General features: G+C 48.4%; 2 protein-coding genes across 15 annotated transcripts in view; one reads left to right on the forward strand and one right to left on the reverse strand.

Moving 5' to 3' along the window:
• Positions 1-16,742, reverse strand: part of ROBO2 (roundabout guidance receptor 2) — a 1,589,073-nt gene that overhangs the window by 492,700 nt on the left and 1,079,631 nt on the right. The gene's annotated exons all lie outside the window — the stretch shown is intronic.
• Positions 9,758-12,187, forward strand: LOC134987208 (uncharacterized). Its single transcript, XM_063950470.1, has 2 exons — positions 9,758-9,895; positions 10,955-12,187. Exons 1-2 carry the CDS (start codon positions 9,878-9,880, stop codon positions 11,642-11,644), a joined length of 708 nt encoding a protein of 235 aa, XP_063806540.1. The 5' UTR covers positions 9,758-9,877; the 3' UTR covers positions 11,645-12,187.

The following is a 16,742-nucleotide window of genomic DNA, read 5'->3' on the forward strand; positions in this document are numbered from 1 at the left end:
GTGCATTGATGTACAGACACCTTTCCTGGTTTTAGGAGGTTCCTGACCAGGTCAGATAACTCCTTGGCTTTTTCTTCGGGAAGAAAAACCTTTTTCTGAACTGTGTCCAGAATCATCCCCAGGAACAGCAGACGAGTTGTCGGCATTAATTGGGATTTTGGAATATTCAGAATCCATCCGTGCTGCTTTAGCACCTCTTGAGATAGTGCTAAACCCATCTCTAGCTGTTCTCTGGACCTTGCCCTTATTAGGAGATCGTCCAAGTATGGGATAATTAATACGCCTTTTCTTCGAAGAAGAAATATTATCTCGGCCATTACCTTTGTAAAGACCCGAGGTGCCGTGGACAAACCAAACGGCAGCGTCTGAAACTGATAGTGACAGTTTTGTACAACGAACCTGAGGTACCCCTGGTGTGAGGGGTAATTGGAACGTGGAGATACGCATCCTTGATGTCCAAGGATACCATAAAGTCCCCTTCTTCCAGGTTCGCTATCACTGCTCTGAGTGACTCCATCTTGAACTTGAACTTCTTTATGTACAGGTTCAAGGACTTCAGATTTAGAATAGGCCTTACCGAGCCATCCGGCTTCGGTACCACAAAAAGAGTGGAATAATACCCCTTCCCTTGTTGTAGAAGAGGTACCTTGACTATCACCTGCTGAGAATACAGCTTGTGAATGGCTTCCAAAACCGTCTCCCTTTCTGAGGGGGACGTTGGTAAAGCAGACTTCAGGAAACGGCGAGGTGGCTCTGTCTCTAATTTCAACCTGTACCCCTGAGATATTATCTGCAGGATCCAGGGATTTACCTGCGAGTGAGCCCACTGCGCGCTGTAATTCTTGAGACGACCGCCTACCGCCCCCGAGTCCGCTTGCGAAGCCCCAGCGTCATGCTGAGGCTTTTGTAGAAGCCGGGGAGGGCTTCTGTTCCTGGGAAGGAGCTGCCTGTTGCTGTCTCTTCCCTCGTCCTCTGCCTCGTGGCAGATATGAATAGCCCTTTGCTCTCTTATTTTTAAAGGAACGAAAGGGCTGCGGTTGAAAGGTCGGTGCCTTTTTCTGTTGGGGAGTGACTTGAGGTAGAAAGGTGGATTTCCCGGCCGTAGCCGTGGCCACCAAATCCGATAGACCGACCCCAAATAACTCCTCTACGCATCGCCTGTCCACTGTCGTGTCCATAAAGCTCTTCTGGCCGAAATGGACATAGCACTTACCCGTGATGCCAGTGTGCAGATATCTCTCTGTGCATCACGCATATAAAGAAATGCATCCTTTATTTGTTCTAACGACAGTAAAATATTGTCCCTGTCCAGGGTATCAATATTTTCGATCAGGGACTCTGACCAAACTACCCCAGCACTGCACATCCAGGCAGTCGCAATAGCTGGTCGTAGTATAACACCTGCATGTGTGTATATACCTTTTTGGATATTTTCCATCCTCCTATCTGATGGATCTTTAAGTGCGGCCGTCTCAGGAGAGGGTAACGCCACTTGTTTTGATAAGCGTGTTAGCGCTTTGTCCACCCTAGGAGGTGTTTCCCAGCGCTCCCTAACCTCTGGCGGGAAAGGGTATAAAGCCAATAACTTCTTTGAAATTAGCAGTTTTTTATCGGGGCACCCCACGCTTCATCACACACGTCATTTAATTCTTCTGATTCGGTAAAAACTACTGGTAGTTTTTTCACACCCCACATAATACCCTGTTTAGTGGTACCTGTAGTATCAGCTAAATGTAACATCTCCTTTATTGCCAAAATCATATAACGTGTGGCCCTACTGGAAAATACGGTTGATTCGTCACCTTCACCACCGGAATCAGTGCCTGTGTCTGGGTCTGTGTCGACCGACTGAGGCAAGGGGCGTTTTACAGCCCCTGACGGTGTTTGAGGCGCCTGGACAGGCACTAATTGAGTGTCCGGCCGCCTCATGTCGGCAAACGACTGCTTAAGCGAGTTGACGCTATCCCGTAATTCCACAAATAAAGGCATCCATTCTGGTGTCGACCCCCTAGGAGGTGACATCCTCATATTTGGCAATTGCTCCGCCTCCACACCAATAACGTCCTCATACATGTCGACACACACGTACCGACACACAGCAGACACACAGGGAATGCTCTATACGAAGACAGGACCCACTAGCCCTTTGGGGAGACAGAGGGAGAGTCTGCCAGCACACACCAAAAAACGCTATATATGACAGGGATAGCCTTATGATTAAGTGCTCCCTTATAGCTGCTTTTATATTAATATATTGCCATTTATTTTGCCCCCCCTCTCTGTTATACCCTGTTTCTGTAGTGCAGTGCAGGGGAGAGACCTGGGAGCCTTCCTGACCAGCGGAGCTGTGACAGAAAATGGCGCCGTGTGCTGAGGAGATAGGCCCCGCCCCTTTTTCGGCGGGCTCGTCTCCCGCTATTTAGTACATTTAGGCAGGGGTAAATATCTCCATATAGCCTCTGGGGCTATATGTGAGGTATTTTTAGCCTTTATAGGTATTCATTTGCCTCCCAGGGCGCCCCCCCCCCAGCGCCCTGCACCCTCAGTGACTGCCGTGTGAAGTGTGCTGAGAGGAAAATGGCGCACAGCTGCAGTGCTGTGCGCTACCTTAAGAAGACTGCAGGAGTCTTCAGCCGCCGATTCTGGACCTCTTCTTGCTTCAGCATCTGTGAGGGGGCCGGCGGCGTGGCTCCGGTGACCATCCAGGCTGTACCTGTGATCGTCCCTCTGGAGCTTCATGTCCAGTAGCCAAGAAGCCAATCCATCCTGCACGCAGGTGAGTTCACTTCTTCTCCCCTCTGTCCCTCGTTGCAGTGATCCTGTTGCCAGCAGGAATCACTGTAAAATAAAAAACCTAAGCTAAACTCTCTAAGCAGCTCTTTATGAGAGCCACCTAGAATTGCACCCTTCTCGGCCGGGCACAAAAATCTAACTGGAGTCTGGAGGAGGGTCATAGGGGGAGGAGCCAGTACACACCACCTGACCTGTAAAAGCTTTACTTTTGTGCCCTGTCTCCTGCGGAGCCGCTATTCCCCATGGTCCTTTCAGGAACCCCAGCATCCACTTAGGACGATAGAGAAATATAGGGGGTCATTCCGAGTTGATCGTAGCTGTGCTAAATTTAGCACAGCTATGATCATTCACACTGACATGCGGCGGGATGCCCAGCACAGGACTAGTCCGCCCCGCATGTCAGTGCCGGCCCCCCCCACAGAAGTGCAAAGGCATCGCACAGCGGCGATGCCTTTGCACTTCAAGAGTAGCTCCCGGCCAGCGCAGCTTTAGCGTGCTAGCCGAGAGCTACTCATCGCTCCCCGGCCCGCAGCGGCTGCGTGTGACATCACTCAGCCGCTGCGGACCGCCCCCCCAGCGTTCGGTCCGGCCATGCCTGCGTTGGCCGAACCGCTCCCACGAAACGGTGGCCGAACGCCGCCATTCTGCCCCCTCCCGCCCAGCGATCGCCTCTGCCTGTCAATCAATCATAAAAGATATTCTCCATTATGCAGCTGGCCAGACATTCTCCAGCAGTCATGTGACGTGGGTGGACTGGTCGGAAGAAGGCTTACAGCATAATGCTCAAGGAAGATAATTTAGACCAAAATAGTAATTTCTTTCTCTTTTTTTTGGTTTTCAGACAAAAGCGAATAACAAGTTCATTAACGTCATTCAGCTGGTAGACAGCCAGTCTTGTCAGACAGATAGCTGTATCTGTGCTACGGGACATTTTCCCCAAAGTGCTATATCACAGGAAGCTGCATACTGCGTACACGAGACACAAAAACTGTCGACCTAAAAATTGTCGACCTAGACAGTGTCGATCTTCAGACCAGATCCCCTTTTTAGAGATGATCTAATATCACAAAGATGGCCGCTTTATCCAGTCACGATGACATTTGATAATAACCAGACGTAGCCAGCTTTGAGGAGACATGTAGAACTTTCTTGACATTTAAGAACATTGCGTGGAACGTGGAACATTCATTTACGTGGTTACTGCAATCTGTTCAATAAGTGGCCACATTACCCAACTATGTATGTGAGAACCAAGCTATGGTATAATATTAATAATATATTGATAAATACTGTTTGCTTAAAAAAAAAAACAACCGTGAAAAATAACCCTCCAAAAATGATAAATAACTCATTACTTTCTCAATCTCAGTATCCTTAGGGAAGGAAAATATCAGCATATGTTCACAGAAAGCTCTGAAACTGCTTCTACTGCAACATTCCGTCCCAGATACAGCAGTGCTGAACTGGGCAAAAGTGGAAGTACAGTAAAATGTTACAAGGAATAAATAGATTATGATGGGAAAAAAGGGGTCCAAATAGGGTCAGTTAGGGGGAAGGTGGAAGAGTGACCTGTCCAAGATGGAATAGAGCGGTGGTATACATAGATATAGACACAAATGTGTGTGTGTGTGTGTGTGTGTGTGTGTTTGTGTGTCTGTCTGTCTATCTATCTATATATATATATATATATACACATCTATACATACACATAGGGCCTTATGCAGGTTTGTTAGCAAACCAAAAAGTAACACTAATGGGTAAAATTATGCTGCACTGCAGGTGGGGCAGATGTAACATGTGCAGAGAGAGTTAGATTTGGGTTGGTACAAATTTATTGCAGATGCTGATTTGAAATTGGGCTGGTAATACTGTAAATTCATTATTATTAGCAACAGAAGCACTCTCTATTAATGTAGAACTTACAATACTTGAAGCAACTGTGTAGGTTTTGTTTGCTGAATGTGAATGTGATTTTTGCATTGTGTAAGTACAGTACTGTATGTACATTATTGTGCTTTATAATCACTAATAGACCATTTATGAGAAATTCCAGCCTCCTGAGCTATAAGAATCATGCATACTCCAGATAGAAGGTGAATAATGACCTAAGAGGTGTTCCTTCCGCTGGACAATACACCTGCATCTGCTGAGTTTGCCTTTCCTAATTGAGAAGTGATTTCCCAGCACAGCTTGTAACTGCTTACTGTACAAACGTTTGAGTCAAGACATTGCAAGGTATTTTAGCAAGGGGGGGGGGGGGGGGAATATGAGAACAAAACACACTCCTATCACTAGATAGAAGCCGGGGCGAGATTGCTAAAGGGGGGTACACACGGAGAGATCCGTGCTTAAAATCTAAGCAATCTTGCTAGATTGCTTAGATTTTAAGCACGGATCTGCCGTGTGTATGCCCTCCAGCGATAGCGATGCGCGGCCCCGCGCATCGCTATCGCCGATGCTAGATTGAGCCTGCATGCAGGCTCAATCTAGCGGGTCGCTCACCTCACCGTTGTGTGAAGTGAGCGGCCCCCCGTCGGCTTTCCCCCTCGCTCAGCACATCGCGCTGTGCTGAGCGGGGTGAGAGATGTGTGCTGAGCGGTCTGTGTTAAGATCGCTCAGCACACATCTCTCCCGTGAGTACCCCCCTTAAGGCTACACTAGATTAGAACTTGTATGCACAATACATTAAAGAAAGTAGGGTCTATGCTTTTATAAATCCCATAGGATCATAAAATATCAGACATGCGATGACATGTTGCTTCAGATGCCATGACTGTACGCCACTCTGTGCCCCCCCCCATACTTGGCACTAGTAAAGTGAGAAATATGCGCGCGTCGAAGGCGCGCGCTGCCAAAAAGGGGTGTGGCTTCATTGGAATGGGCGTGGCTTCGTGTAAAGCGGCGTGGCATTGCAGGAAAAGACTACCTTATACCCCAGTTTTGCAACCTGCACGCCCAGACGTTAGCCACCACAGGAAAGAGAAATAATCCTGATTCATGCCCCTTACATTATTTGTCATTTTTCCTCCTTATAGTAATGCCCAGTATACATTATTCCACATACTGCAATGGCCTTAGCCATTATGCCACACACAACAATGCACATGACACAATATGCACACACTGTAATGCCCCCGACACATTATGCCACACACCGTAATGCCTGTGACACATTATGACAGGAATCGCAATGCCCGTTATACATTATGCTACACACCGTATCTGTGACACAGTATGACACATACCGCAATGCCCGTTATACATTATGCCACACCGCAATGACCCCGAGACATTATACCACAATGCCCGTGATATAGTATACAACACACCGTAATGCCTGACACATTATGACACACACCGCAATGTCCGTGATACATTATGCCACACACCGTAATGCCCATTACACATTAAGTTCTACAGTAAGGCTTCTAATTACTTTTAAATTACCTGCTCGTTGCCAGGGGTTTCATGCTCTTTGTTCCATGCACGGTGCCAGGGGTTTTCATGCTCAGGGTGTCATGCTCGTTGCCAGGGGTTTCATGCACTGGGTGTCATGCTCGTTGCCAGGGGTTTCATGCACTGGGTGTCATGCTCGTTGCCAGGGGTTTCATGCACTGGGTATCATGCTCGTTGCTAGGTGGTAGTGCTTGTTTGCTAGGGCTGTGCTCCCAGTGCCACATATGCCCCCAGTGCCAGATATTCCCCCACAGTGCCAGGTATATGCCCCCAGTGCCAGATATTCCTCCACAGTGCCACATATGCCCCCTCAGTGCCTGCTCCCCCCAGTGCCAGATATTCCCCCACAGTGCCAGGTATATGCCCCCAGTGCCAGATAGTCCCCCACAGTGCAAGGCATATGCCCCCAGTGCCAGATAGTCCCCCACAGTGCCAGGTATATGCCCCCAGTGCCAGATATTCCCCCACAGTGCCAGGTATATGCCCCCAGTGCCAGATAGTCCCCCACAGTGCCAGGTATATGCCCCCAGTGCCAGATATTCCCCCACAGTGCCAGGTATATGCCCCCAGTGCCAGATATTCCCCCACAGTGCCAGGTATATGCCCCCAGTGCCAGATAGTCCCCCACAGTGCCAGGTATATGCCCCCAGTGCCAGATATTCCCCCACAGTGCCAGGTATATGCCCCCAGTGCCAGATATTCCCCCACAGTGCCAGGTATATGCCCCCAGTGCCAGATATTCCCCCACAGTGCCAGGTATATGCCCCCAGTGCCAGATAGTCCCCCACAGTGCCAGTTATATGCCCCCAGTGCCAGATAGTCCCCCACAGTGCCTGCTCCCCTCCCCCTCCTTTGTGTTGGAGGGACACGGAGCGCACAGCGCGCGCCACCTTTTGTCCCTCCTGGCTGTCTAATAAAGGAAGTGCCGGTTCGTGAGCCAATCAGAGCTCACGAACGGCACTTCCTGTATTAGACAGCCGGAGAGCCAGGGAGGGACACAGGGGGGCGCGCTCTGTGTCCCTCCTTACAGCGGCAGAGGAAAGGAGACCTGCAGATTGACATGCGGACGCTCGTCCGCATGTCAATCTGTTCTAAGTCAGTGGCGCCCCCGCAGCCCCTCGCCCCCAAGCCACCGCGAGGACTGCGGGGGCAGTAGTTACGTCACTGCCCACTAGGAGCCGCCAAGATCTCACTTCCCAAACCACTTGCTCTAAAAGAACTTTAAAACTACTATGTCTACGGGGTATATTCAATAACTGTCGGAAGCTGCCATCTTGTCGGAAAGACGGCAGTTTCTGACAGTTTTAGGTCGGAAGGGGTTCCGACCTATTCATTACTGCCCCATTTATTCCGACAAGTCGGGAAACCCGACTTGTCGGAATGCTTTCGGAATGCACGTTGATCGGCGGGTTCAGCCGCTGATCAGCGTGCATTGTCGGAAGCGGGGCCAAACACGACAGGTTTTAGCCCCGTTTCCAACAATATCAATACGACTTTAAAAAAAGTCGGATTGAGATGAGTGAGCAGAGAGCAGGAGATGGGCGAGCAGCGGGGAGAGCAGGGACCCAGCGGCAGCGTCCACCCGGCTCCAGCAAGCGACGTCCCGCTTGCTGGAGCCGGGTGGACACTGCTGTGAGCCTCCGCTGCTGCGGCCGCTGCTCCCCCGTCTCCTTCTCTCCTCCCCCGTCCGCTCCGTCTCATCCGCTGCTCCCCCCCCCCTCCCCGGCGCCACAGATATCACCTGCTCCCGGAACCCGGCGACACAGACATCACCTCCTCCTGGCAGCCGGCGCCGCTGACAGCTCCCTTTCCTTGGCGCCGCTGAAAGCTCCCCCCGCTGCTGAAAGCAGCAGCAGGACAGGACATGCGGGAGCGGACAAATCCGACAGTCGAATTTGGCCACTCTTTTGAATAGGGGTTGTCGGGTCCATTCCGACAACTGCATGTCGGAATGGACCCGACTCTTATTGAATATACCCCTATGTCTGATAAACCGTGCGAACGGGTCGGAATGACCCCCTATGTCTGTCTGTTTTTACCCAGTTTTGTTCTATTACTGTTGTTCAAATTGTAAAGCGCAACAGAATATGCCGCGCTATATAAGAAATTGTTCATAAAATAATAAATAAATAAATACTATGTACCACGTCAGGACACAATCAAAAGGGCAGTTATCAACAATTATTACCTGTTAGTAAACAGGTGGCAGACATATGTATTTCTAAAGGTCAGGTTGGATTGGAGCAGATGTTCCTCCAAATACTGGGGCAGATGTATTAACCTGGAGAAGGCATAAGGAAGTGATAAACCAGTGATATGTGCAAGGTGATAAATGCACCAGCCAATCAGCTCCTAATTGTTAATTTACATATTGGAGCTGATTGGCTGGTTTGTTTATCACCTTGCACATATCACTGGTTTATCACTTCCTTATGCCTTCCCCGGGTTAATACATCTGCCCCAATGAGCTACTTGGTGAATCTAGGAATCTCTTACCATGGTAGTCCTATAGTTGAGTAATATAGTAATTAGCTTTCTTAAAATACCCAGAAATTGCCTCTTGCATTAAATATTTTAATTGTCAACAAGTAAAAATAAACAAACCATGAGGGTTCTAGGTAGGCCTTGCATGATAACATGGTCTCTATGAAATGTGGGTGTTGCAGGGTGGGTTACGGCCATATACGGGTGGATCAGGGATGTGCCAATTTATATAATGATCCCCATCCCACGTGTAAGCTGCTCTCAAGCCATCTCCAATTCCCTAAAAATTCCCATGTTTCGCTGTAAGCCACACTTTGGATCTGTCCTAAGGCCCTCATTCCGAGTCGTTCGCTCGGTATTTTTCATCGCATCGCAGTGAAATTCCGCTTAGTGCGCATGCGCAATATTCGCACTGCGACTGCGCCAAGTATCTTTGCTATGAAGAAAGTATTTTTACTCACGGCTTTTTCATCGCTCCGGCGATCGTAATGTGATTGACAGGAAATGGGTGTTACTGGGCGGAAACACGGCATTTTATGGGCGTGTGGCTGAAAACGCTACCGTTTCCGGAAAAAACGCAGGAGTGGCCGCCGGAGAAACGGGGGAGTGGTTGGGCGAACGCTGGGTGTGTTTGTGACGTCAAACCAGGAACGAAAAGCACTGAACTGATCGCACAGGCAGAGTAAGTCTGAAGCTACTCTAAAACTGCTAAGTAGTTTGTGATCGCAATATTGCGAATACATCGGTCGCAATTTTAAGATGCTAAGATACACTCCCAGTAGGCGGCGGCTTAGCGTGTGTAACTCTGCTAAATTCGCCTTGCGACCGATCAACTCGGAATGAGGGCCTATATTTTTCTCCCATTAAGTTAATAGTTTAATCCCCTTTTCTCTCATTGCGTCCCCATGTAAATTAACGTTATAATAACGCATATTAATCATTATATTCAGTGGTGGAAAGCAGGCAGGGTGAGGCTGATGATGTCACAGACAGTTTTTGTAATTCCACAGCGTTTGTGATGTCACTCAGGTGTGAGATTAAAGGCCCTGCTTGGCTCAGGACAATCAGTTATTGCATGAGAGTGAGCGTTGAGGTAGTTGGCTAACTATACAGACGTGTTTTATCATTGCACTAACGCCGTTATATGAAGCGAAGGTCTATGGTAAGCTTATTTTAATCTGAATATTATCTGAAAATATAGTTTAATAACATAGTACTGTTATAGGGGGACAATCTAAGCCTGGCATAGCTTGGCCGCTTTTTGGGGGACCTCACAACACTACTAGTTTCCCTGCATTAGCTGTAAGCAGACCATGCTGTGACCGCTGGTGCTTAGAGCTATTTTGTTTTTTGGTGGGGTGGGCAATTATTTTCACTTTCATAATTTATTTATCATTATATCAATAGCGTAAGGACCATTTTTATGAGTGACTTATTTCTATGATGCTGTTGCCTGAGCATGGCATCAAGTAAAAATAAACAAACCATGAGGGTTCTAGGTAGGCCTTGCATGATGACATGGTCTCTATGAAATGTGGGTGTTGCAGGGTGGATTACGGCCATATACGGGTGGATCAGTGATGTGGCCAATTTATATAATGGTCCCCATCCCGCGGGTAGGCTGCTCTCAAGCCATCTCCAATTCCCTAAAAATTCGCATGTTTCCCTGTAAGCCACACTTTGGATCTGTCCCATATTTTTCTCCCTTTACTTTCTTTTTTTAATCCCCTTTTCTCACATTGCGCCCCCATGTAAATTAACGTTATAAAAAGCGTATGACTTATTACATTCAGTGGTGGAAAGCAGGCAGGGTGAGGCCGATGACATCACAGACAGCTTTTGTAATTCCACAGCGTTTGTGATGTCACTCAGGTGTGGAGGTGGGCAATTATTTTCACTTTCATCATTTATTTATCATTATATTAATAGCGTGAGGATGTAGAAAAGGGGTAAAATGTTCCGTCTAGCAAACCTTAGCCTGGTTGAAATCAGGCACATCTACTAGTTTATAATTATGGTACTCATTATCATCAATTAGGTTTAGATATTTTTGCGGGCTAAACCTTGCGCCCTATTGAATCCCCCCTGGTGTCCTAAGCAATGATAAATTCTGTGCATTTGTCTTTTCAGTGCATTTAAGTGACATTGGTATAGTAAGTACAGACATACTGAACTCTTATTTATTTTAATATATTTTAAATGTTTTCTTATATATTTACAGAACATGTGGCTGCCCCATTTGGGGCTGACACAGAAAGATAGACTCATGATACTGAACTACCAGGGTGTAAGCATCCCCATTATTGATGCCGCACAGCACATACTGCGCAATCAATTTCATGTGGAAGGCTTGCAGCCTGTGAAATTAGGAGCGACTGGCTCCTTCACCCCCGTCTCTGGCCCGTCACTGCAGATACACCCGGATACGGATGACAAACACTTCTTTGTGTCCTGCTTTCGAGATGGGCAGGTGCAAATTGCAGACAGCGACAGATGGCGGCTTACCCCCTCTGGCAGCAGGCAACTACAGGATCTATATCAGGATGTTGTCCCTAAAGACCTGCTGAAAAATCTTAACATCTTGAACGTGGAGCAACAGAGGCCAGACTCAGGGAACTGCGGGCTATATTCTGTCGCGAATGTTGTGGAGTTCCTCTGCACCGGCGACTTTCCCAGGCGCAGATTCAAACAGCGAAAGCTAAGACAACATCTCATACAGTGCCTGGATGATGGGGAATTTACTCCATTTCCCAAAAGAAGCCGCCATAACAACCAGAGGAAACTCATTCCGGCAGTTGATAGCAGCAGTGTAGACACTGGAAAAACTTCACCTATTCCAGAATCTAGAAAAAGAAAGTGCCCTGATGACAATGGCAACAACAAACGGGGGAAACTTGATGAAGCCATCTGATGTGAATGGAATCCAACATAGACTGAGGAATCAGGCTCCACCGAGAATGGCTGTGTCCCTCACTTAACACCTAAATCAACTTGTCCAGGCCTCAGAATTCTACTGAGAACCCAATGTCCGTCCAAATAACATCTAGGACCGGATACTGGACAAGTAATCCATTCACACATCTGTTATGATCCTGGGAAACTGGACAAGTAATCCATTCACACATCTGTTATGATCCAGTAATCCATTCACACATCTGTTATGATCCAGGATTCCATTCACACATCTGTTATGATCCAGTGATCCATTCACACATCTGTTATGATCTGCTGACGGCCAGAGGAATGAAGTAACTGAGCAGAGAAGTGTACGGAGCAAGGAGATAAAACTGGGAAAAAAGTGACTTTACACAGACTGTGACAAGACAGCTGTATAACAAAGCATTCTGCTCAAGTTCTATCCAGAAAACCTGCACAATATTTCTTCATAGCAATCTGTTCCAGAGCCATCCAGAAAACCTGCTCCAGTACTCTTCACAGCATTCTGCTCCAGTGCTATCCATTTGTAAAAATACTAATAAAAGTTTAAAATATAATAAATGAAAAATGGTGTTGATAATCATTCCTTTCATTTAAATAATATAGATTGGTATACAATGCCGTTGAGAAGACTATGATTCTTATACTGTACTTTGTGCTATAATTTATGCATATATACAATGTGAGGTGGAGTATACTGTATATAGCACTGGACAGTGGGGAAGGCAGGACAACCTTAAAAAATAAAATAAAAAAAATAAATGCAGATATGAAAACAAAGGTTATGGAAGGCCCTGTCCATAGGAGAGCACACGTTCCAATAGGAAGAGTGATCAGCTGACACAAGAGGTGAATGGTTGGCTCTGAGTGGAGATTGGGACAGTTGTGAGGGGGCAACTATGGTAATACAGGTGGGAGTAGGATAGATATGAGGGTACGTTTGTGCAGGTAGTACAGGTGGGAGTGGGGCAGGTGTGAGGAGGCATTGGTGTGGGTAGCATAGGTGGGAGTATGTCAAGCTCTAATAAAGAAGAAGGTTGGACTGGACATCTGGCTCTTCTGGCAAATGCCAGAAGGTCTAATGGCCCAACAGACTGGTCTGCCCCAAAAGCCTGGCCAAGTAGGTTGGACTCCTGGCACTCACTCAGTCAACAAGCCCCAGCCCCATACTTGTAACAACACCCATGATGTGTGGCCTCTTCCCCGTTCATGCGCACACACAGAGGGATGCCGGAGCAGAATTACAGCTCCATTGTGTCCTTGAAAATAGAAATGAGTTTTCAGAAAACACTGAATGATCTGAAGACCGTGGCAGAGCTTGATTAGATGTATTAGGAAATTCTACAAATGAGTAGCTGCATAGGAGAAGTGGGAGTGAGAGGCAGTGACAAATTCCCCATTAGGCACCTAATGCACGTGCCTAGGGGCAGCACTTTTTGGGGGGCGGCACTTGGATGCTTGTATGGATAACGTCAGCCCAAAAGTACCAGTAACTGCAAAATATATCAATTTTATTGTACAATATGTCATCTTGAATAGAGTGTAAACGGGTAGAACATACCTCCCCTGTAAGCTGTCCCACTTAGTAAATATGTACACATAATTAAAAATTTCATAGTTATTGGCTTTTTTAAATTATTCTATTAAATTGGTTATAAACCCACATTTGATGACAGCCAATCAATGAATATAATAAAAATAGGCGGGGTGGGGGGCAGCCATTACTGTTGTGCCTAGGGGCGCCCTCACCTCTAAATCTGCGCATGGAGAGAGATGGTTACCAGAGTCAAGATGCAGGGAGAAGAATTCCAGAGGGAGAGTATTCTGAGTAGTGTTCTTCTAAGGAGTAGACACTAATACCCCTTTTCCACTAGAAGTCTCGGGCCTGACCCGGGATTTGGAACACGATTCCAAGCCAGATCAGACCTGAGATGGACCCCTTTTCCACAATGGTGCCGACCCGGGAATATCCTGGGTCGGCGCCGTTTGCACTGCACCCGGGTGCAGTGTCTTCTGACCGGCGCTTGGAGATGACTTCACCTCCAAGCGCAGGGAAAACCGGCAGATCGGGACCCTCGGGGCATGGACTCGGTCCCGTTAGGCCACACCCCCAATGCGATGCTGCCCACTGTCACAGCACTCTGGAAGCTGCTGGGCAGCCCCCAGCCTCCGGCACACACTGTCCCGGCCAGCGCTGCTGTCTGCATAGCAGGACAGTCAGCAGCGTCGACAGCATGCACTGTCCCCCCCAACCTCCCGCCCGCCCGCAGGACACTGCGGTCAGAGAGATATGGGATCTTAACATGCTGTAAACGGGTCCCGGGTTGGATGACCCGGGTAAACCGTTTACATTACACCCTTACCCGGGTCATTCCCAGGTCCAACCCAGGTAGCTACCCAGGTAGGATTCCCGGATCACTTGACCCAGGTTTTTCAGAGGGAACCTTTTCCACTACCAAAAAACCCGGGTAAATGCGCGGTCCTGTGCAAAAACCCAGGTTTTTTGAGCTAGTGGAAAAGGGGTATAAGTTTGAAGAGCAACTACTATTACATGGACGTGCAGAAGCTGTCTGCCCCTTGTTGCTCCTTTGGGGCCTTGTCCCTTTTGCAGTGCCAGGTCCACAGGACCACCAGGGAACTTTGGTCTAAAATCTGATCGGCCTTTAAGCCGTGTCAAGTTTGTATAGTCTCCCGATGTCCACTAGGTGCTTTAGCCCGCAGACATGTTGCCAGGATAAGTAGTTCCTGACTAAACTGCCCTGAATGGTGCATTTTTCTGCCTTTGTTAAAAAAATTAGATTGCAAGTTCCTTTGAGGAAAAGACAGTGGTGCAAGTAGAAATATTTTCTTAGTGGTACTGAGTGCCAAAAATGAGCGTGGTCAAAAATGTGTGCCAAAACCACTAGTGGGAGTGGTTACATTATACTAGCGACTTGGCCACACAACACAGCCCCTTTTCTTTGCACTCTGGAGACAAGGCTAATAATATATAATAATGCCTCCAGTATAATAGAAATATATAGTGATACCCCCAGTATAATAGAAATATAGGGGGTCATTCCGAGTTGATCGTAGCTGTGCTAAATTTAGCACAGCTATGATCATTCACACTGACATGCGGCGGGATGCCCAGCACAGGGCTAGTCCGCCCCGCATGTCAGTGCCGGCCCCCCCACAGAAGTGCAAAGGCATCGCACAGCGGCGATGCCTTTGCACTTCAAGAGTAGCTCCCGGCCAGCGCAGCTTTAGCGTGCTAGCCGAGAGCTACTCATCGCTCCCCGGCCCGCAGCAGCTGCGTGTGACATCGCTCAGCCGCTGCGGACCACCCCCCCCCCCCGCGCGTTCGGTCCGGCCATGCCTGCGTTGGCCGAACCGCTCCCACGAAACGGCGGCCGAACGCCGCCATTCTGCCCCCTCCCGCCCAGCGATCGCCTCTGCCTGTCAGGCAGAGGCGATCGCAGCCCTGCTACGGCCTTCGGCCATCTGGAATGCGCTGGCTCACTATGGTGCTGGCGCATGCACAGTAGGGACCCGTTCGCTCGGCAGCGACAAAAAGCAGCAAGCGAACGGGTCAAAATGACCCCCATATAGTAATGCCTCCAGTATAATAGAAATATATAGTAATGCCTCCATTATAACAGGAAAATATACTGTAGTAGTGCCCCTGGTATAATAGAACTATATAGTATTGCCCTCATAATTATAGAAATATATAGTAGTGTCCACATTACAACAGAAATATATAGTAATAACCTCATAATAATAGAAATATATAGTAATACCCCCATAATAATAGAAATATATAGTAGTGCCCACATTATATTAGAAATTAATTACCCCACACAGTGAAGTCAGAGACATGCCCAGCAGCCCAGCGTGTGAAGAACAAAAGCCGCTCAGTGCCAAAGCGTCACTTGAGCCGGGTGAATGGAAACAGCTGCACTGCTGCTCCCAGCAAGGGATGCCGCGGGAAAGTGCAATCAGGCTCCTGTCTTCATGCCAGCCACAGCTGCCAGAAGAGGAAGCGTGATGTGACGTCACAACGTCACTGACGTGCTCCCAGTAACCCTGACAAAGTGGGAGAAGCCATCATGCTGCCAAGCACCATGGTCTTGTTGCTTTGTGGCGCATTATAATTGTAGTTATGGCGGTCACGGGAGCAATGTGTGTGGCGGGTGGTACTGAGTACCTACTGCCAAATTCTTAAGGGTACTCCGTACCCGAATGTACCCACCTACTTGCACCAGTGGGAAAGGAATGATGGGGGTCATTCCGAGTTCATCGTAGCTGTTCTAAATTTAGCACAGCTACGATCATGAACTCAGACATGCGGGGGGACGCCTAGCACAGGGCTAATCCGCCCCGCATGTCAGTGCCGGCCCCCCTGCAGAAGTGCAAAGGCATCGCACAGCGGCGATGCCTTTGCACTTCAAGAGTAACTCCCGACCAGCGCAGCTTTAGCGTGCTGGCCGGGAGCTACTCGTCGCTCCCCGGCCCGCAGCGGCAGTGTGTGACGTCACGCAGCCGCTGCGGCCTGCCCCCCTCAATGGTCCGGCCACGCCTGCGTTGGCCGGACCGCGCCCCCTAAATGGCGGCTTAATGCTGCCGTCCAGCCCCCTCCCACCCAGCGACCGCCTCTGCCTCAGAGGCGATCGATAGGCAATGACGGCTGGCATGCGCAGTTCCGACCCAATTGCTGCGCTGCGACAAACTGTAGCGAGCGATCGGGTCAGAATGACCCCCGATATACAGTAGCTGCCTGCTATTAACAGCAGGTAACAGCTGTATTCTGAATTAGCACACAAGTGTGTTCATTCATTTAATATTTTTGCCCCTTTCTCTACCTTTGTTGTGATCTCATTTGTTCAATGTTCATAACAGGAGCGCAAAGTATTAGTCTCACTTGAATGGGTGCTCATCTCGCTCCAAATCTCTCCCTTTGATAAATACACCCCTGATGAGTTCCAAAAATAGCTTATTTGTCTTTTTGTATATATTCATGTCTTCCCCCTGCTCTCCCTGACTGTTTTGTGCTTCTATCTCATTTACCGCTGTTCCCACGAGATATCTGT

Source organism: Pseudophryne corroboree, chromosome 2 (assembly GCF_028390025.1).
Source record: "Pseudophryne corroboree isolate aPseCor3 chromosome 2, aPseCor3.hap2, whole genome shotgun sequence".
NCBI lineage: Eukaryota > Metazoa > Chordata > Amphibia > Anura > Myobatrachidae > Pseudophryne > Pseudophryne corroboree.